This window comes from Sapajus apella, unplaced genomic scaffold (assembly GCF_009761245.1).
Source record: "Sapajus apella isolate SASKATOON/1434 unplaced genomic scaffold, GSC_monkey_1.0 scaffold6, whole genome shotgun sequence".
Taxonomy (NCBI): domain Eukaryota; kingdom Metazoa; phylum Chordata; class Mammalia; order Primates; family Cebidae; genus Sapajus; species Sapajus apella.
In genome coordinates, this window is record NW_022436946.1 from 13775472 (window position 1) to 13789675 (window position 14204).

General features: G+C 40.6%; 1 protein-coding gene across 9 annotated transcripts in view; it reads left to right on the forward strand.

Annotated features, from left to right (window-relative positions):
* Positions 1-1122: 1122 nt before the first annotated feature.
* The window catches only part of BCLAF1 (BCL2 associated transcription factor 1), a 32096-nt gene continuing 19014 nt past the window's right edge, over positions 1123-14204 (forward strand). For 5 of the 9 annotated variants that reach the window (XR_004267770.1, XR_004267771.1, XM_032274697.1 and 2 more), the window contains exons 1-4: positions 1693-1843; positions 8904-9008; positions 11735-11848; positions 13146-14057. Coding sequence is in view for 7 of the 9 variants with exons in the window: in XM_032274697.1 (XP_032130588.1) it covers positions 11745-11848; positions 13146-14057 (1016 nt within the window). In the remaining 2 variants the exon portion in view is untranslated. Of the gene's footprint in view, positions 1393-1692; positions 1844-8903; positions 9009-11734; positions 11849-13145; positions 14058-14204 lie in introns of those variants that run through there. The other 4 variants (XM_032274698.1, XM_032274696.1, XM_032274695.1 and 1 more) reach the window with 3 other exon arrangements.

Here is a 14204-nt window from a genome sequence, read left to right on the forward strand (position 1 = left end):
GCTCTTTTTCTTCTGCTCTTTACAGCGTTTGTATTGTAATACCCATTTTTATTACAAAGAATGAATCTGTAATGGTGGAATTTCAGGTTTTGAAAATAAGAATGTGCATAAAACATCTAAATTCAAGAAACTCCTACTTTGGAGATAGGGGATCTAGTTCAACAGAAGTCTGGATAACTTCCATCCACTAAAGGCTTTGTTCCAAAGGATCTCCTCCCTTGTTACTACCTCAGGTTATGTAAATAAAATAATATTCAATTATATAAGATAGATGACTTCATTTTCAACACATGTGCAATAGAATTGCAGAGGGAGGTTCAAGATAATATCCTAGCCTGCAATTTGGTGTATTTTGAATAAATGAATAAGAGCTGTCAGCCCTGGGCGCTCCAACTCCCAATACATGCAGAATAGCAGAGGTGTATTGAGCCCTTAATTTTTTTTCCTTTATTAAATATAGCTCATTCACTCAACATTTACTGAGCACCTACAAATGCTTGGGACATCAGGACACAACAATGGCCAAAGATTCCTGTGTCCACATCCTGAGGTGGTAACAGAGTGAGGGACAGACTGTACAACAAGATACTCAGGATTCATTCCGTGAAAATGATGTCGTTTTTCTAGATGAGCTGGTAAATTGGGTTGTGAAGAAAGAATGCCCTAAGAACAGTGTGAAATTCACAACTAGGGCTCAATACTAGATTCCATTCACTCACTGACACCCTGGTTGCTAATTACAAGTCTGAAATCCATCACGGTAGTTAACAGCACTAAACATCAAAGTAATAGCGGTTTTAGGCCCCAAGGAAGAAACTGCAGCCCAGGAAAGCCTTAATAGAAAATGTGCTAAGGCTGTTAAATTCTATTCAAAGCGAAGGTGGTTTGCTTATCTAATATCTTATAATTCTGGCCAGCCAAGCTACGTTAGGCTGTGTTCCTCGGCGCCACAAAGCATCATCACAGGCTGAAAGCTAAACTGCTTCGTGCTCTTTATTTTTTATGCCTATGCCAACGTTGCCGATGTGGTAAAGCTGCCACCACGCCGCACCGAGGGCGGCGTCCTACGGCGCCAGCAGCCTAAGCGGCTTCCGGCCGCTGCGGCTGGAGCTCCGATTTGATCAGACGCCACTCAGGAAAGGGATTTAGATCGTGGCCATTTTTCAACTAAGTGCATCTGGCGCATTTAACAGCAAAGCGAAAGCTACTTTCTAATCTCCAGCTAGGCGTCCAAGAGGGAGAAGCGTGGCGCTCGCTGGCTGTGGGAGCAGCGAGTCTCCAATCACAGCCGCGTCCCGCCTCCAGGTCTTTTCCTCAGCGTGGGATTGTCTTTTTGTTTTTGCCCGGTCTGAGCTGGCCCCACAGAAAGAATGGACAGACGAGCTCACTGAGGTAAATAAATAAAAAGTGGGGGCGGTGGTGAGGTCTAGGGGGGTCTCATCAGAACGAGGCAGAGACGTCAGCGAATAGCGCCGTATGACCAAGCTAACTCAGGGCCTAACAAAACACCCGCCCCACTCTACCGCCTCTTGGGGTAAGGCTGGAGCTACGGGCCAGAGGGCGGGGCCGCCACATCTTAGCGCGAGACCAGTCACACGATTTCCCAGAAGGTCTCGGGAAACAACTTAATAGCCGCCAGCGAACCGGTCCTGGGCGGAAGGGTGGGCGGGGCTTGCCGGCATATTTAGCGGCACCCGAGGCCACGCCCCAGATCGGAAGTGACGGAGGCGAGCTAGCGCGTCGAAGCTACCTCTATGGTTTTCCTCGCGTTCTTGAGTCGGGAAATGGCCGCTGTGTAGTTACAACGGAGATAAATCCCGGGAACCGCGATTCGGCGTGTCAGGTAGGCCTCCCTCTGTATTCAAGTTAGTGAAAGGGCAGTGAAGAGCGAGGACAAGCCATATTTTTGACTCTTTTGTGTGTGGTGACGGGTTGGCGGCGAAAGGAGAACCAAGGAGACGTTGCGCTGTTATTTATGCGTTTTTTCGTCAGCTTCCCTCAGATTTTCGAGGCACTACAGGCCGAGAAGGTAGGGGGGGGTGAGCTGAGGAGTGCTAACGGCGCGCGCGCGCGTGGTTGCGAACCTGGCTCGAGACCCGGAGCCCGCGCGGCCTCCCGTGCGCGTGCGCGTATCTTCCTCTTCCACCCTTCCCCCATTTCAACCCGGACTCCTGCGCGCGCCTGACCGAATGCTCCGCGCACGCGCGTTTCTTCCTTTCTTTCCGCGGCCTACGGCGCCGGCGGCGCAACTTGTGTCCGCCTCTCATTGGCTGGGACTGCCACCTTTCTTCCTGGCCTTTGGGCTTTGAGAAAAATAACTGCGACCAGCAGCAAAGTGCATTGGGAGGTCTGCCCGTTTCCGCGTGGTCTTTAAAACTCCTCCGCGGCTTGGGACTACCCATCAGTTGATGCCTCGTTTTTATGGTTCTGCGCGGTTTTAGGGCTCTGGTCTGTCCCTCGGAGGGTTCTCCGGAGTTAATTTCTGTAGCTCTGGCAACCGCCGTTCTGAAGCGAGCGCGCGTTGTTGACTTGTGGTGGGTGCCTAGTTACGGTTCCCTAGCTAGGGGATCGGGTCTTAGTTGGTGGCTCTGAGCGTGGCCCTGCCCCATCCGGCTGAAAGTGCGGTTCTTCATGAGTACGAGCGGAGCGGAGTCCTTGCGGCAAGTGATTCAGCCCATTAAATCGTGTCAGAAGTGTTGCAGCCACGATTGGTAGACGGCTGCTGTGAGAAATGGGTGGGAGTGGCGAATTGGACTTTGCCTTCATTTTAAATTCGTCAGTTGGCCTGATTTGCTTTTAAGATTTTTTCAGAATCAAGCCGAAGTGCCAGCAACTACTTTGCTACCTCAGGTTTTTTTTTTAAAAAAGCATTTTAGAATTGGAAAAAATTAAGACAAATTGAAAGCAAGTGTGGCTACCCGGTTCCAACAGCGTCTTTTAAATTTTTTGGTATTACAAAGCAAAACAAAATGTCTTGGTCCTCGTGTGAATTTTCATTCCAGTTTGACTCTGTTTGGAATGGTTAGGATAGTCTTTAGGCAGTAAAGAACTTTTATGTAGGAGAAACTGTTACAAGGGTTTTGCATTTTTGACCATAACCAATTCAGGATAATTTGATGGGAGGGATTGTGTCTAAAGTAGTTCCTTGGCGGGAGTTTGAGGCTGCTGTGAGCTATGCTCGTCCCACTGCAGTTCAGCAGGGGCAAGAGAGTGAGACCTTGTCTCTCTCTCTCTCTCTCTCTCTCTCTCACACACACACACACAAACACACACACACAGTAGCTCATGTTAACCCTGGAGCATCATCTTTTAGGGATTTCATACTTTATTACATTGTGGTAAACACCGAAATATCTTTATTTCAGGTAATTAAAATGGTGGCAAAGGAAGTTTTTTGGCCAGAACCCATTCTTGACTTTGAAGAACAAAAGTGTTATAAGACTTGGTGACAGACCTGTAAAAAGTCCTACTCACTGGTAGGCTCATGTGTGGTTGAATTACTTATTTATTTATTTATTATTTTTGAGACGGAACGTCGCTGTGTTCCCCAGGCAGGAGTGCAGTGGCCGGATCTTGGTTCACGGCAACCTCCGGGTCCGGGTCCAGGTCCAAGTCCAAGTGATTCTCCTGCCTCAGCCTCCCCAGTAGCAGGGACTACAGGTGCCCGCCACCATGCCCAGCTAAGTTTTGTATTAATGAAGTCTCGCTCTTTCGCCCAGGCTGGAGTGCAGTGGCCTGATCCCGGCTGACTGCAACCTCCGCCTCTTGTGTTCAAGCAATTCTGTCTCAGTCTCCTGAGTTAATGGGATTACAGGTCCCCACCACTGCACCTGTCTAACTGTTGTATTTTTGGTACAGTTGAGGTTTCACTATGTTTGCCAGGTTAGTGTCGAACTCCTGACCTCAGGTGATATGCCACCTGCATCAGCCTCCCAAAGTGCTGTGAACACAGGCATGAGCCATCACACCCGGCCAGCCTCATGTCTTTATCCAGTGGATACACCAACCAATGAGGAACACAGGATAAAATAAAGCAGATTTTGTTTTTAAAATTAAATTTCTTAAATACCTAAACAGAACCTGTCTTTCATGAAATAATACGTAATGACCAGCTAGAACATAAGTGCTCAGAAACCAGCTAGAAAACAATTGATCAGGCTGGGCATGGTGGCTCACGCCTGTAATCCCAGCACTTTGGGAGGCTAAGGCTGGCGGATCAGCTGAGGTCAGGAGTTTGAGACCAGCCTTGTCAACGTGGTGAAACCAAATGTCTAATAAAAATACAAAAATTAGCCAGGTGTGGTGGTGCACACCTGTAGTCCCAGGTACTCCAGAGGCTGAGACAGGAGAATTGCTTGAACCCAGGAGACGAAGGTTGCAGTGAGCCAAGATTGTGCCACTGCACTCCAGCCTGGGCAAGAGTGAGGCTCTGTCTCAAGAAAAGAAAAAAATTGATTAAAGCAAAAAAATTGGGCTCAACAAAATGCCCAAGACAAAGTCACGCAAAATGAATTATTTAAGATTACCATTGCAGGCATACTTGATACCAGTCTTCATTTTAGCACAGTCAAGGAGTTTTGTCCTCAGATTGCTGTAAACAAAGTAAAGCTATTTCCGTCTTTTCAAATCCTAAAAATATAGCCCATCATGACTATTCCGCTAGACTAGATTCAAATCTGGCTCAGCCATTAACTAGCTGTCCAGCACTGAACAAGTTACCTTAATCTGTCAGCTTCAATTTCTGCAGATTTTAAAAAAAAGGCTACTAACGGTACTTCCTTACAAGTTTAGGATTAAATGAACTAATAATACATGTAAACAGCTTAATGTTTGGCCCATGGTACACAATCTAGCATTAGCCATCATTATTGTTAAAACTTGTTTAGGCAGCTTTTCTGCAAGCTGTCCACTAAGTTTACTTAAAATGATTCTTGCATGTAAGGGTACCTTAATATTTTTGATACAGCGTTCATCAGCGTCATTTAAAGTCTTCCCAGACATGCTTAACAAAATGGGCTGGGCGCAGTGGCTTATGCCGGTAATATCAGCACTTTGGGAGGCCCAGGTGGGCGGATCACCCAGTCAGGAGTTTGAGACCAGCCTGGCCAACATGGCGAAGCCCCATCTCTCCTAACAATATAAAAATTAGCCGGGCTTGGTGGCAGGCGCCTGTAATCCCAGCTACTCAGGAGGCTAAGACAGGAGAATCGCTTGAACCTGGGAGGCAGAGGTTGCAGTGAGCAGAGATTTGCCACTGCACTCCAACCTGGGTGATGGAGCAAGACCCTGTCTCAAAAAAAAAAAAAAAAAAAAAAAAAGAAAAATTAGCAAGACATGGTGGTGGGTGCCTGTAGTCCCATCTACTTGGGTAACTGAGGTAGGAGAATTGCTTGAACCTGGGAGGCAGAGGCTGTGGTAAGCCAAGATCGTGCCATTGCACTCCAGCCTGGGCAGCAAGAGTGAAACTCTATCTCAAAAAAATAAATGAGTTCATATCCAACAAGTACCCAGAGATGCTTAGCTTAATTCTGTCATGTACTTACTTGTTAAATAACAAATCACTTTAAATTACATAGCTGAATTCACCTAGTGTTCAACTACTGATTTTCAGCCCAAACTTATAAACTGTAGAACTGATAAAACTCCATTTCTGAGTTCTTTCATCACAAAGTAAACCTAGTACAGCTTGCTGCCCACAAAAGTTGGTTAATAAATTTAACTGGCTGGGTGTTGTGGCTCGTGCCTTTAATCCCAGCATTTTGGGAGTCCGAGGCAGGCAGATCACAAGGTCAGGAGTTCAAGACTAGCCTGACCAACATAGTGAAACCCCGACTCTACTAAAAATACAAAAATTAGCCGGGCGTAGTGGCAGGGACCTGTAATCCCAGCTACTCAGGAGGCTGAGGCAGGAGAATCATTGAACCCGTGAGGCGGAGGTTGTAGTGAGCCGAGATTGCGCCACTGCACTTCAGCCTGGAGTTTGAGACGGAGTTTCCCTCAAACTCCGTCTCAAAAAAAAAAAAAGATACTTGAGGCAGTTTATTCCTTGACTCTGTATACAAGTGGAATCTATTAGCAAATGATCTTGGTTGTAATAAAGGAGAGATTAATTTGGCATTTTCAATTCTATATTTGGGTGTTGGCCACATCAGGCATCTTCTAGGGTATTGAAGAGACAGCACAGGAGTTGGAGTTAGGAATTTCAGTCAAATTTTGGGTTAACCATTTACATTCCGACTTTGGGCATAAAAAACGGCAAACACATCTTTTGCTTTCTCCCCCAAAGTTGCCCTTTTCCCAGATGCTTGAATCTAAAACCTAGAATTTAGGGGCACTAGTGATTTTTTTTTCCTCACTCTTCTGTACTTCACACCTGTAACAATCCATTAACAAGGCGTTTTGACACACCATACCTTGAATTTGCCTTTTTTCCATTGTTGTTTATCTTTTATATTGCAACCATCTTAAAATGTAAGTCAGATGAATGACTCACCCAAGCAAGCCCTCTAAGGGTTTCTCAATGGAGTAAAATCCTGATCCCTTTTGCTGATCTACTAGATGCTATTCGATCTGGTCCATTTCTTCTCCTTCTTCCTTTATTTCAGACCCTCAGCTCTTTGATCACATTGCCTCAACCTTCTTACTGGCCTTTCTGTCCTGAATTTGCTAAGTTTGTGTTCTCTGCCTAGTATGCTCTTCCCTCTGTGGATCTTTGCAGTGTTCCTTTCTTAGGCCCCAATGTTACCTCCTTAAAGAGGGCCTAGGACCCACCTAAACAGTCCCCTTGCCCACTTCTGCTTGTCAATTTGTACTTTTCCTGACTTATCCGAAGTGGTACTTGTCACTATTTGATGTTTTCTTGTTTTCTGTCTTCCCCTCTCTGAAAGCTTCAAGAGAGTAGGGAACTTAATGTCTTACTTTAAAGTCACCTAGCACAGTTATTGGCAAATGGATGGTATTCAGATGTTTAGTTTACTATGATTTGTTGCTGATATCTATTCTTGATTGGGTTTTTGGAAGGCAGGGACCACTTATATAGATATATTTCCTATAGTAACTAGCATTGTGCTTTGTATATAGACTTTCAGTTTAAAAAAATTAGCTGAACAGTCTTTGGTGCTGACTGATACATTTATTGTGTGTTACGTTTTGTGTGTCATTTGAGTTCTTGGTGTGGATACCTGAATATAGATTGTGAACAGGAATGTATATCCACTGATCTAACAGCCTATGTTCTCTCTTCCCTCAGTTTTTTATATCTGGTGTTTATTTTCTTTGAACTTCAAAATATCATGACTTGGAGTAAAGAGATATGGCAGTTGAGTCTTCTGGATGTATATAGAAATTAAAATTAGCCTTTTGGAACTGTTTAGGGAAGCATTAGCTAAAATGAGCCTCGTGCCATCTCTAGGAGTGAATCAGTAGTATTGACTTTCCAGGTCAGAATAAAATTTTTATAACAGTACTCCAGTTTAGAATATTGCCATTTTCTTTCTCTGTCCACTTGTGGTTTTGATATTTTAAAAACTAAACTTACCTTGAGAAATCCTTACTTTTTTTTTTTTTTTTTAACCCAACCTTACTTGGCTTTTTGACTTTGCTACCTTTTTAGTATGTCTCCCTTAATAACTATGTTTGGATTCCTCCTTCCTAGCTTGAACCTCAAATCTCTCCCCAGTTGCAGGGCCATGGATATTTTAGGAGACGCTATTCTTTTTTGTATTTTTAGCAGAGATGGGGCTTCCCCATGTTGACCAGGATGGTCTCGATCTCTTGACCTCATGTTCTACCTGCCTGAGCCTCCCAGAGTGCTGGGATTACAGGCATGAGCCACTGTGACTGGCCCTGGGAGACACTATTAATGATTCACCAGTTTAATCTTACATTTCTTCTTTGTATTTCTAATCTCATTTTATTTTTAAAATTGGATCTTGGTAAGAGTTACAGCTTTCCATTTAAACTTGTTCGTGAATTATTTGGGGGCTAGCATATATAAATCTTGTATTCCTTAGTTTCTGTTTCCCTGGTGTTTTTTTTACTATCCTTTGCACACAATTGATGATCACTGAATGTTCACAAAGCTCAACTTTTCAGCATTGGTAACTTGAGTATTTTGTGCAAAGTTTATTTGCAGAGTAACGATAAATTATTTTAGGAATGATATTGATTTTCAGTAGATAAGAAGTTTCATTCCTGACTTTTTATTTGAATGTACATGTATCAAGATGCTTTTAGGCACAGAATTTAGTTGCTGTGATGGCTGTAATGTGGGCTTTAAAATCAGTTTCACATGAAACTAAATTGTGTGAAAGGAAGTACCGAAAGCAAATAAGTAGTAGAGCATTAAACTCGTATTTTAGATGTTATAAAGTAGAGCGTTATCAAAATTAACTACAGATTGCTTGCGGCTCCCCCTACCCATGGAGTCTTGCTATATTGTCAAGACTATAGTACCGTGGCTGTTCACAGGTGTGATCCCAGTGCTTTGCAACCCCAAACTCCTGGGCTTAAGTGATCCTCCTGCCTCAGCTTCCCAAGTAACTAGGATTGCATGCATGTGCTACCTTGCCCGGCCACTAAGGTGGCATTGTTTATCTACCTTGGAATTTTCTGATGGAACAACAATGTATCATATGTTTTTTTATAGCTCTGATAGCTAAAATTACAATTAAAGTAGTTAAACAGATGCTTTCAGTTTCATTATACACTACTGCATTGTGATTTACAAAAAGTTGAATTTTAGGCTTTTATGATTAAAAGTTTTCTGTTTCCTGAATTAATTTTTCCTTCCCTGAAATCATAAGTGCCTTTTTTAGAGTTTATTGCAGTGCCATTTATATGCATTGTAAATAATGGTTATTTAACATAAATCAAAATAATATATATATTTTTGTTTTTGCTAGGAATTTGAATTTAAAGTTTAATTTCGAAGAGCATTCTCTACAGAAAGAAATTTTACAGTATCTCAGACACTTCACTTTGACTACTTCATCCTGCATAAATCCAAGGTAAGGAGCATTCATTTTTCTAGTTTTCACTTTTGATTTTTTTGAGGAAATGTCACTGCTGAACTGATGATTCAGATGGAGTGATTAAAAATGATATGGTCCGAAGCATTTTTGGTTTATTTTGGTGGCTTGTCTGAAGTCAGTCAGATGTTGTTAGTTTTAGGAAAAAGACTCTTTTTCTCTCTCCTTCCAGATTGTGTACCTGCTTTTTCTATTTCTATAAACACATCTACTAAAAGATTCAGCATGTACGAAGTATTTAAAACAAGATAGAAAGACTCTGCTACTTAACCTGTTTTCCCTAATATAAACAAGAGGAGATTTCATAACTTGTTTCTCCCTACTATAGGGTTTAGGTAATTCAAATTGATTGCTGCTTATGTGCTGGATGTATTAATTGAATTAAGTGTATCAACTCATAAAGTCCTCTACAAGTCTGTGAAGTAGGTACTTTTTTTTTTTTTTTTTTTTTTTTTCCCCATTTTACAGTTGAATAGGATCAGAGCTTAAGGAATTTGAATTCATGTAGTTTAAATGTGGAGGCCGTATTCTTCCTTTTTTTTAAGTGTATTTTTGCAGTAGAGCAGAAGATAGCAATCTTATTTCTTTTGGACTGCTAACTATTTGATAGGTATGCTTTCTTTCCATTAGTTTTTGAAGTTTCAGGTGTAGCTATTAAAGCAAAACGCAAACCTTTAAAAATAAGCTTGCTGCTTTAAAAAATATTCAGGTTCTGGGGAGTGCATTCATTTGATAGTTATTTATTAAATACCCATTGTGCCATGCCACAAGCCCAAATACATCCTGGTGAGAGGAAAAGCCTGCAGAATTCCTGAATTCCTTAACAGAAATTATCCAGATAGCCTCAAGAGCCAAGAACAGAGATTCTGGAGATAAAGCACAACATAGCATCTCTACCTCTTAGTAAACTTACAGTGTTTCTTTTGCCTACTGATTAATACAGTGGAAAAGAATGCTGCCTTATTGCTGTACTGGATCTCCAAAATCATTTGCAGCTCTGGTTCTATAGTATGTCTGATTATCTCAGAGTGGAATAAAAGTGAATATCTTGAAGTAAATTCGATCACAGTGAATGTACGTTAGTTGCGTTGTTTAAAAAGTTTGGGAGGGACAGAATTTTGAAATCAGATGGCAATAGAATGTTACAGTTCCCAGTGGCCTTGATTCCTTACTTTACGGCTTTCAATATGTTTTTTGACAATTTCGTTATGTTGTCAAAACTACAGTTGCTAAACCAAATTTGTGTTCTCCCAGGTATTAGATCTCCTTATGTTAATGCTAAATTTACTTCATATGTGTTGTGGAATTCTTATTCTGCCTTTTTGAACCCTGAATCTATGTTTTCTGTCTTTATGTATTTCTTGCTCACTTGGGATTGAGAAGAAGAGTGAGAGAAGACAAAGGTGGTAGTCTGTTAGAGGATAGTTATGTTTTGAAATGAACATTTATGTCAAAACATGTTGAATTTCTTATTTATATTCTTTGATGAGGAACTATCCAAGCATTACATTGACTCTTACTATAACGGAACTCATCTTAGTACCTCCAAATACGATGTTATTTTATACTGAACAAAGTCTAGGTAGGTAAAATAAGTGCTTTCAAAAATATTTGGTTGTAGGAGATATTTAAGTATTAATGGGAATTGCAAGCTGTTAGAAGTTTAGTAAGTTGATTTTTATTGAAATGAATACTTTTTGAGTAATTGGAAGTCTGGAAATAGTTAATATGCAGCAAAAACAAGCTTGAGAGGCTAAGATACAGTCTTATTAATCATTAAAAAGTTGAAAATGTGACGTGGGATGTATGTGCAGTGATCTGCTGTGTATTTTTTCAATTTTGTGAAGAATAGATCGTATAAATCAATTAGTTCTGACAGTTACTGATTTCTGTACCCATTGAGGTCAGTTATAGTATTGGATACCATGTAGTGTTTAGAAACTTTAAACTACTGGTGTCCAAGTTTTTTTTTTTCTTTCTTGTAGTTCTAATATATCTTTCTTAAAGTAATCCTTCCAATTCTTTATCTTTTATTCATTTAAAATTTTCCTACCAGAAAACTTCAGGGTGACCTAGCCATTGTCACATAAGTCCACTTTTATTCTGGAGTCATGAGTACTGAGAGCAGAGCCATGGCTCCAGCTGTTCAGAAACTTAGCATCATGTATTATACTAGGATATTATCTAGTACCACTTCATACTGTATCATATATATGGAATGGTCAGTTCAGTCTCATTTTCAAGGCCATAAAGCACTGTGATGACAGCCTGGTAGGTTTGTTTTTTTGTTAGTATTGTGTCACTTTATTTTCTTTATGTCATTGGTCCTTACTCTTTATCTTTCTTATAGAAGAGGTAGGCATTTGTATTGGGCGTGGAATAACACATAACATGCTGCAGTCTGATCTCATTGCTCTTTCCGGCTTCTGCAGAAAGCAGAAGTGCCTTTTTGGATTGAGGCACATAAGTGGGGCAGTCCATAAAAATCTTCAGTTGTATCTTTAATCTACAGTACCTGTCATGCAGGTGAAAACAGTTTTAATCAGGAATAATAGACTTGTCTTCTGAATACTCGTTTGAAAAGGATGGTGAATAATATGCCTTTGAGAAACTTGTAAAAATCAAATTTTATCTGAAAATAAGTAAATGTGAAAGTTTAAAAATCATGTTGTAATTTTAACCTTTTTGCCCTTTCATTTCACTAGGAGAAAAGAAATGGGTCGCTCCAATTCTAGATCTCATTCTTCAAGGTCAAAGTCTAGATCACAGTCTAGTTCTCGATCAAGATCAAGATCGCATTCTAGAAAGAAGCGATACAGGTGATTTAATGTGCTTTAAATTTTTTAAATAATTATATCAGTGATACATGTTGAATGTCTGTCGTAAACACAGTGCTAAACCCAAAAATGTGTTTTATTGTCAACCCTGTGAAGTGGGTCTGTTGTTGTCCTTATCCTTAATCAGTAAATTGAGAATGTCCAAGTAACAAGCTCTGATAAATGGCAGTGCTTGAGTTGAAATCCAGTTAGTCTGACTCCAGGTCTCAAATTTTTCTGTACTAATATATGGTAGGTTTCTTTGTATTTACCCACAATGTTAAGAGTTGAATTGGATAATGCAAGAATTATTTGACAGTAAACAATCTCTGCATATTGTTTTATAGTTTCTCGTTTCTGACTTTGATTCTTTGAATTCTAACAAAAGAAATCTTTTTGTTAAAAAATTAACAACTTGGCTCACACCTGTAATCCCAGCACTTTGGGAGGCCAAAGCAGGTGGATCACAAGGGCAAGAGATTGAGGCCAATGTGGTGAAACCCCGTCTCTGCTAAAAATACAAAAATTAGCTGGGTGTGGTGGTGGGCATGTTAGTCCCAGCTACTCAGGAGGCTGAGGGAGGAGAATCACTTGAACCTGGGAGATGGAGGTCGCAGTGAACTGAGATCTCGCCACGGCACTCCAGCCTGGGTGACAGAGCAAAATTAACAACTCTGGTTATTTTTCTTTAAATAGTAATACATAGCATAAAAAACAGAAACCAGAAGTTGAAAATATAAGTGACCATAATCCCATTAAGAATTAATAGTAGTTGATGTTTTTTCTTTTTTTCCCCCCCAGGCCTAACTTTATATTATGTATGTATTTAATTAATAGTACCTCACTGATACAGTTTTGTGTAATCTTTTCCCCCATTTAAGTATGTATTATGTCATACTATTAAGTACTCTTTTACAATGTCGGTTTAAGTGCTTGCCTAGATGTATTGCAATTTGCTAAAATGTCCTAATATGTGATGTGTGTATATATACGTGTATATAAATATATACACGTATACATACTCACAGAAAAATATATGCACGTGTGTGTGTGTGTGTGTGTGTGTGTGTGTGTGTGTGTCTGTTTTGTGCCTTCATTTCTAAGGTCTTTAATGTATTCTCAGTATTTACCTTAGTAGTGAGGCTTTTTAATTGGAAACCATAAACCTTTGTATAGATGAGGTTTTTAAAAAAGTCTAATTTTACCTTTACAATTTATTTATTTATATTCAACCAGCATATTTAGAATGGTAGGATGAAATACTTTATTTTTCTTGCATTGATATTTATTTCATTTTTAGTTCTAGGTCTCGTTCCAGAACATATTCAAGGTCTCGTAGTAGAGATCGTATGTATTCTAGAGATTATCGTCGCGATTACAGAAATAATAGAGGAATGAGACGACCTTATGGGTACAGAGGAAGGGGTAGAGGGTATTATCAAGGAGGAGGAGGTAGATACCATCGAGGTGGTTATAGACCTGTTTGGAATAGAAGGCACTCTAGGAGTCCTAGACGAGGTCGTTCACGTTCCAGGAGTCCAAAAAGAAGATCCGTTTCTTCTCAAAGATCCAGAAGCAGATCTCGCCGGTCATATAGATCTTCTAGGTCTCCAAGATCATCCTCTTCTCGTTCTTCATCCCCATATAGCAAATCTCCTGTTTCTAAAAGACGAGGGTCTCAGGAAAAACAAACCAAAAAAGCTGAAGGGGAACCCCAAGAAGAGAGTCCGTTGAAAAGTAAATCACAGGAGGAACCAAAAGATACGTTTGAACATGACCCATCTGAGTCTATTGATGAATTTAATAAGTCATCAGCCACATCTGGTGATATTTGGCCTGGCCTTTCAGCTTATGATAATAGTCCCAGATCACCCCATAGTCCTTCACCTATTGCTACACCACCTAGTCAGAGTTCATCTTGCTCTGATGCTCCCATGCTCAGTACAGTTCACTCTGCAAAAAATACTCCTTCTCAGCATTCACATTCCATTCAGCATAGTCCTGAAAGGTCTGGGTCTGGTTCTGTTGGAAATGGATCTAGTCGATATAGTCCTTCTCAGAATAGTCCAATTCATCACATCCCTTCACGAAGAAGTCCTGCAAAGACAATCGCGCCACAGAATGCTCCGAGAGATGAGTCTAGGGGCCGTTCCTCATTTTATCCTGATGGTGGAGATCAGGAAACTGCAAAGACTGGCAAGTTCTTAAAAAGGTAAAAACTAAAGTAGAATCTACTAGATTATAATACCGTTTTTATTTGAATTCTAATTGGAATTGTAAGATACAAAATGGTTGATATGTGTTTAATTAGTGGTTTTTACTCTTGCCTGCCTTCATTTTAAGATAGTTCCAGATGGTT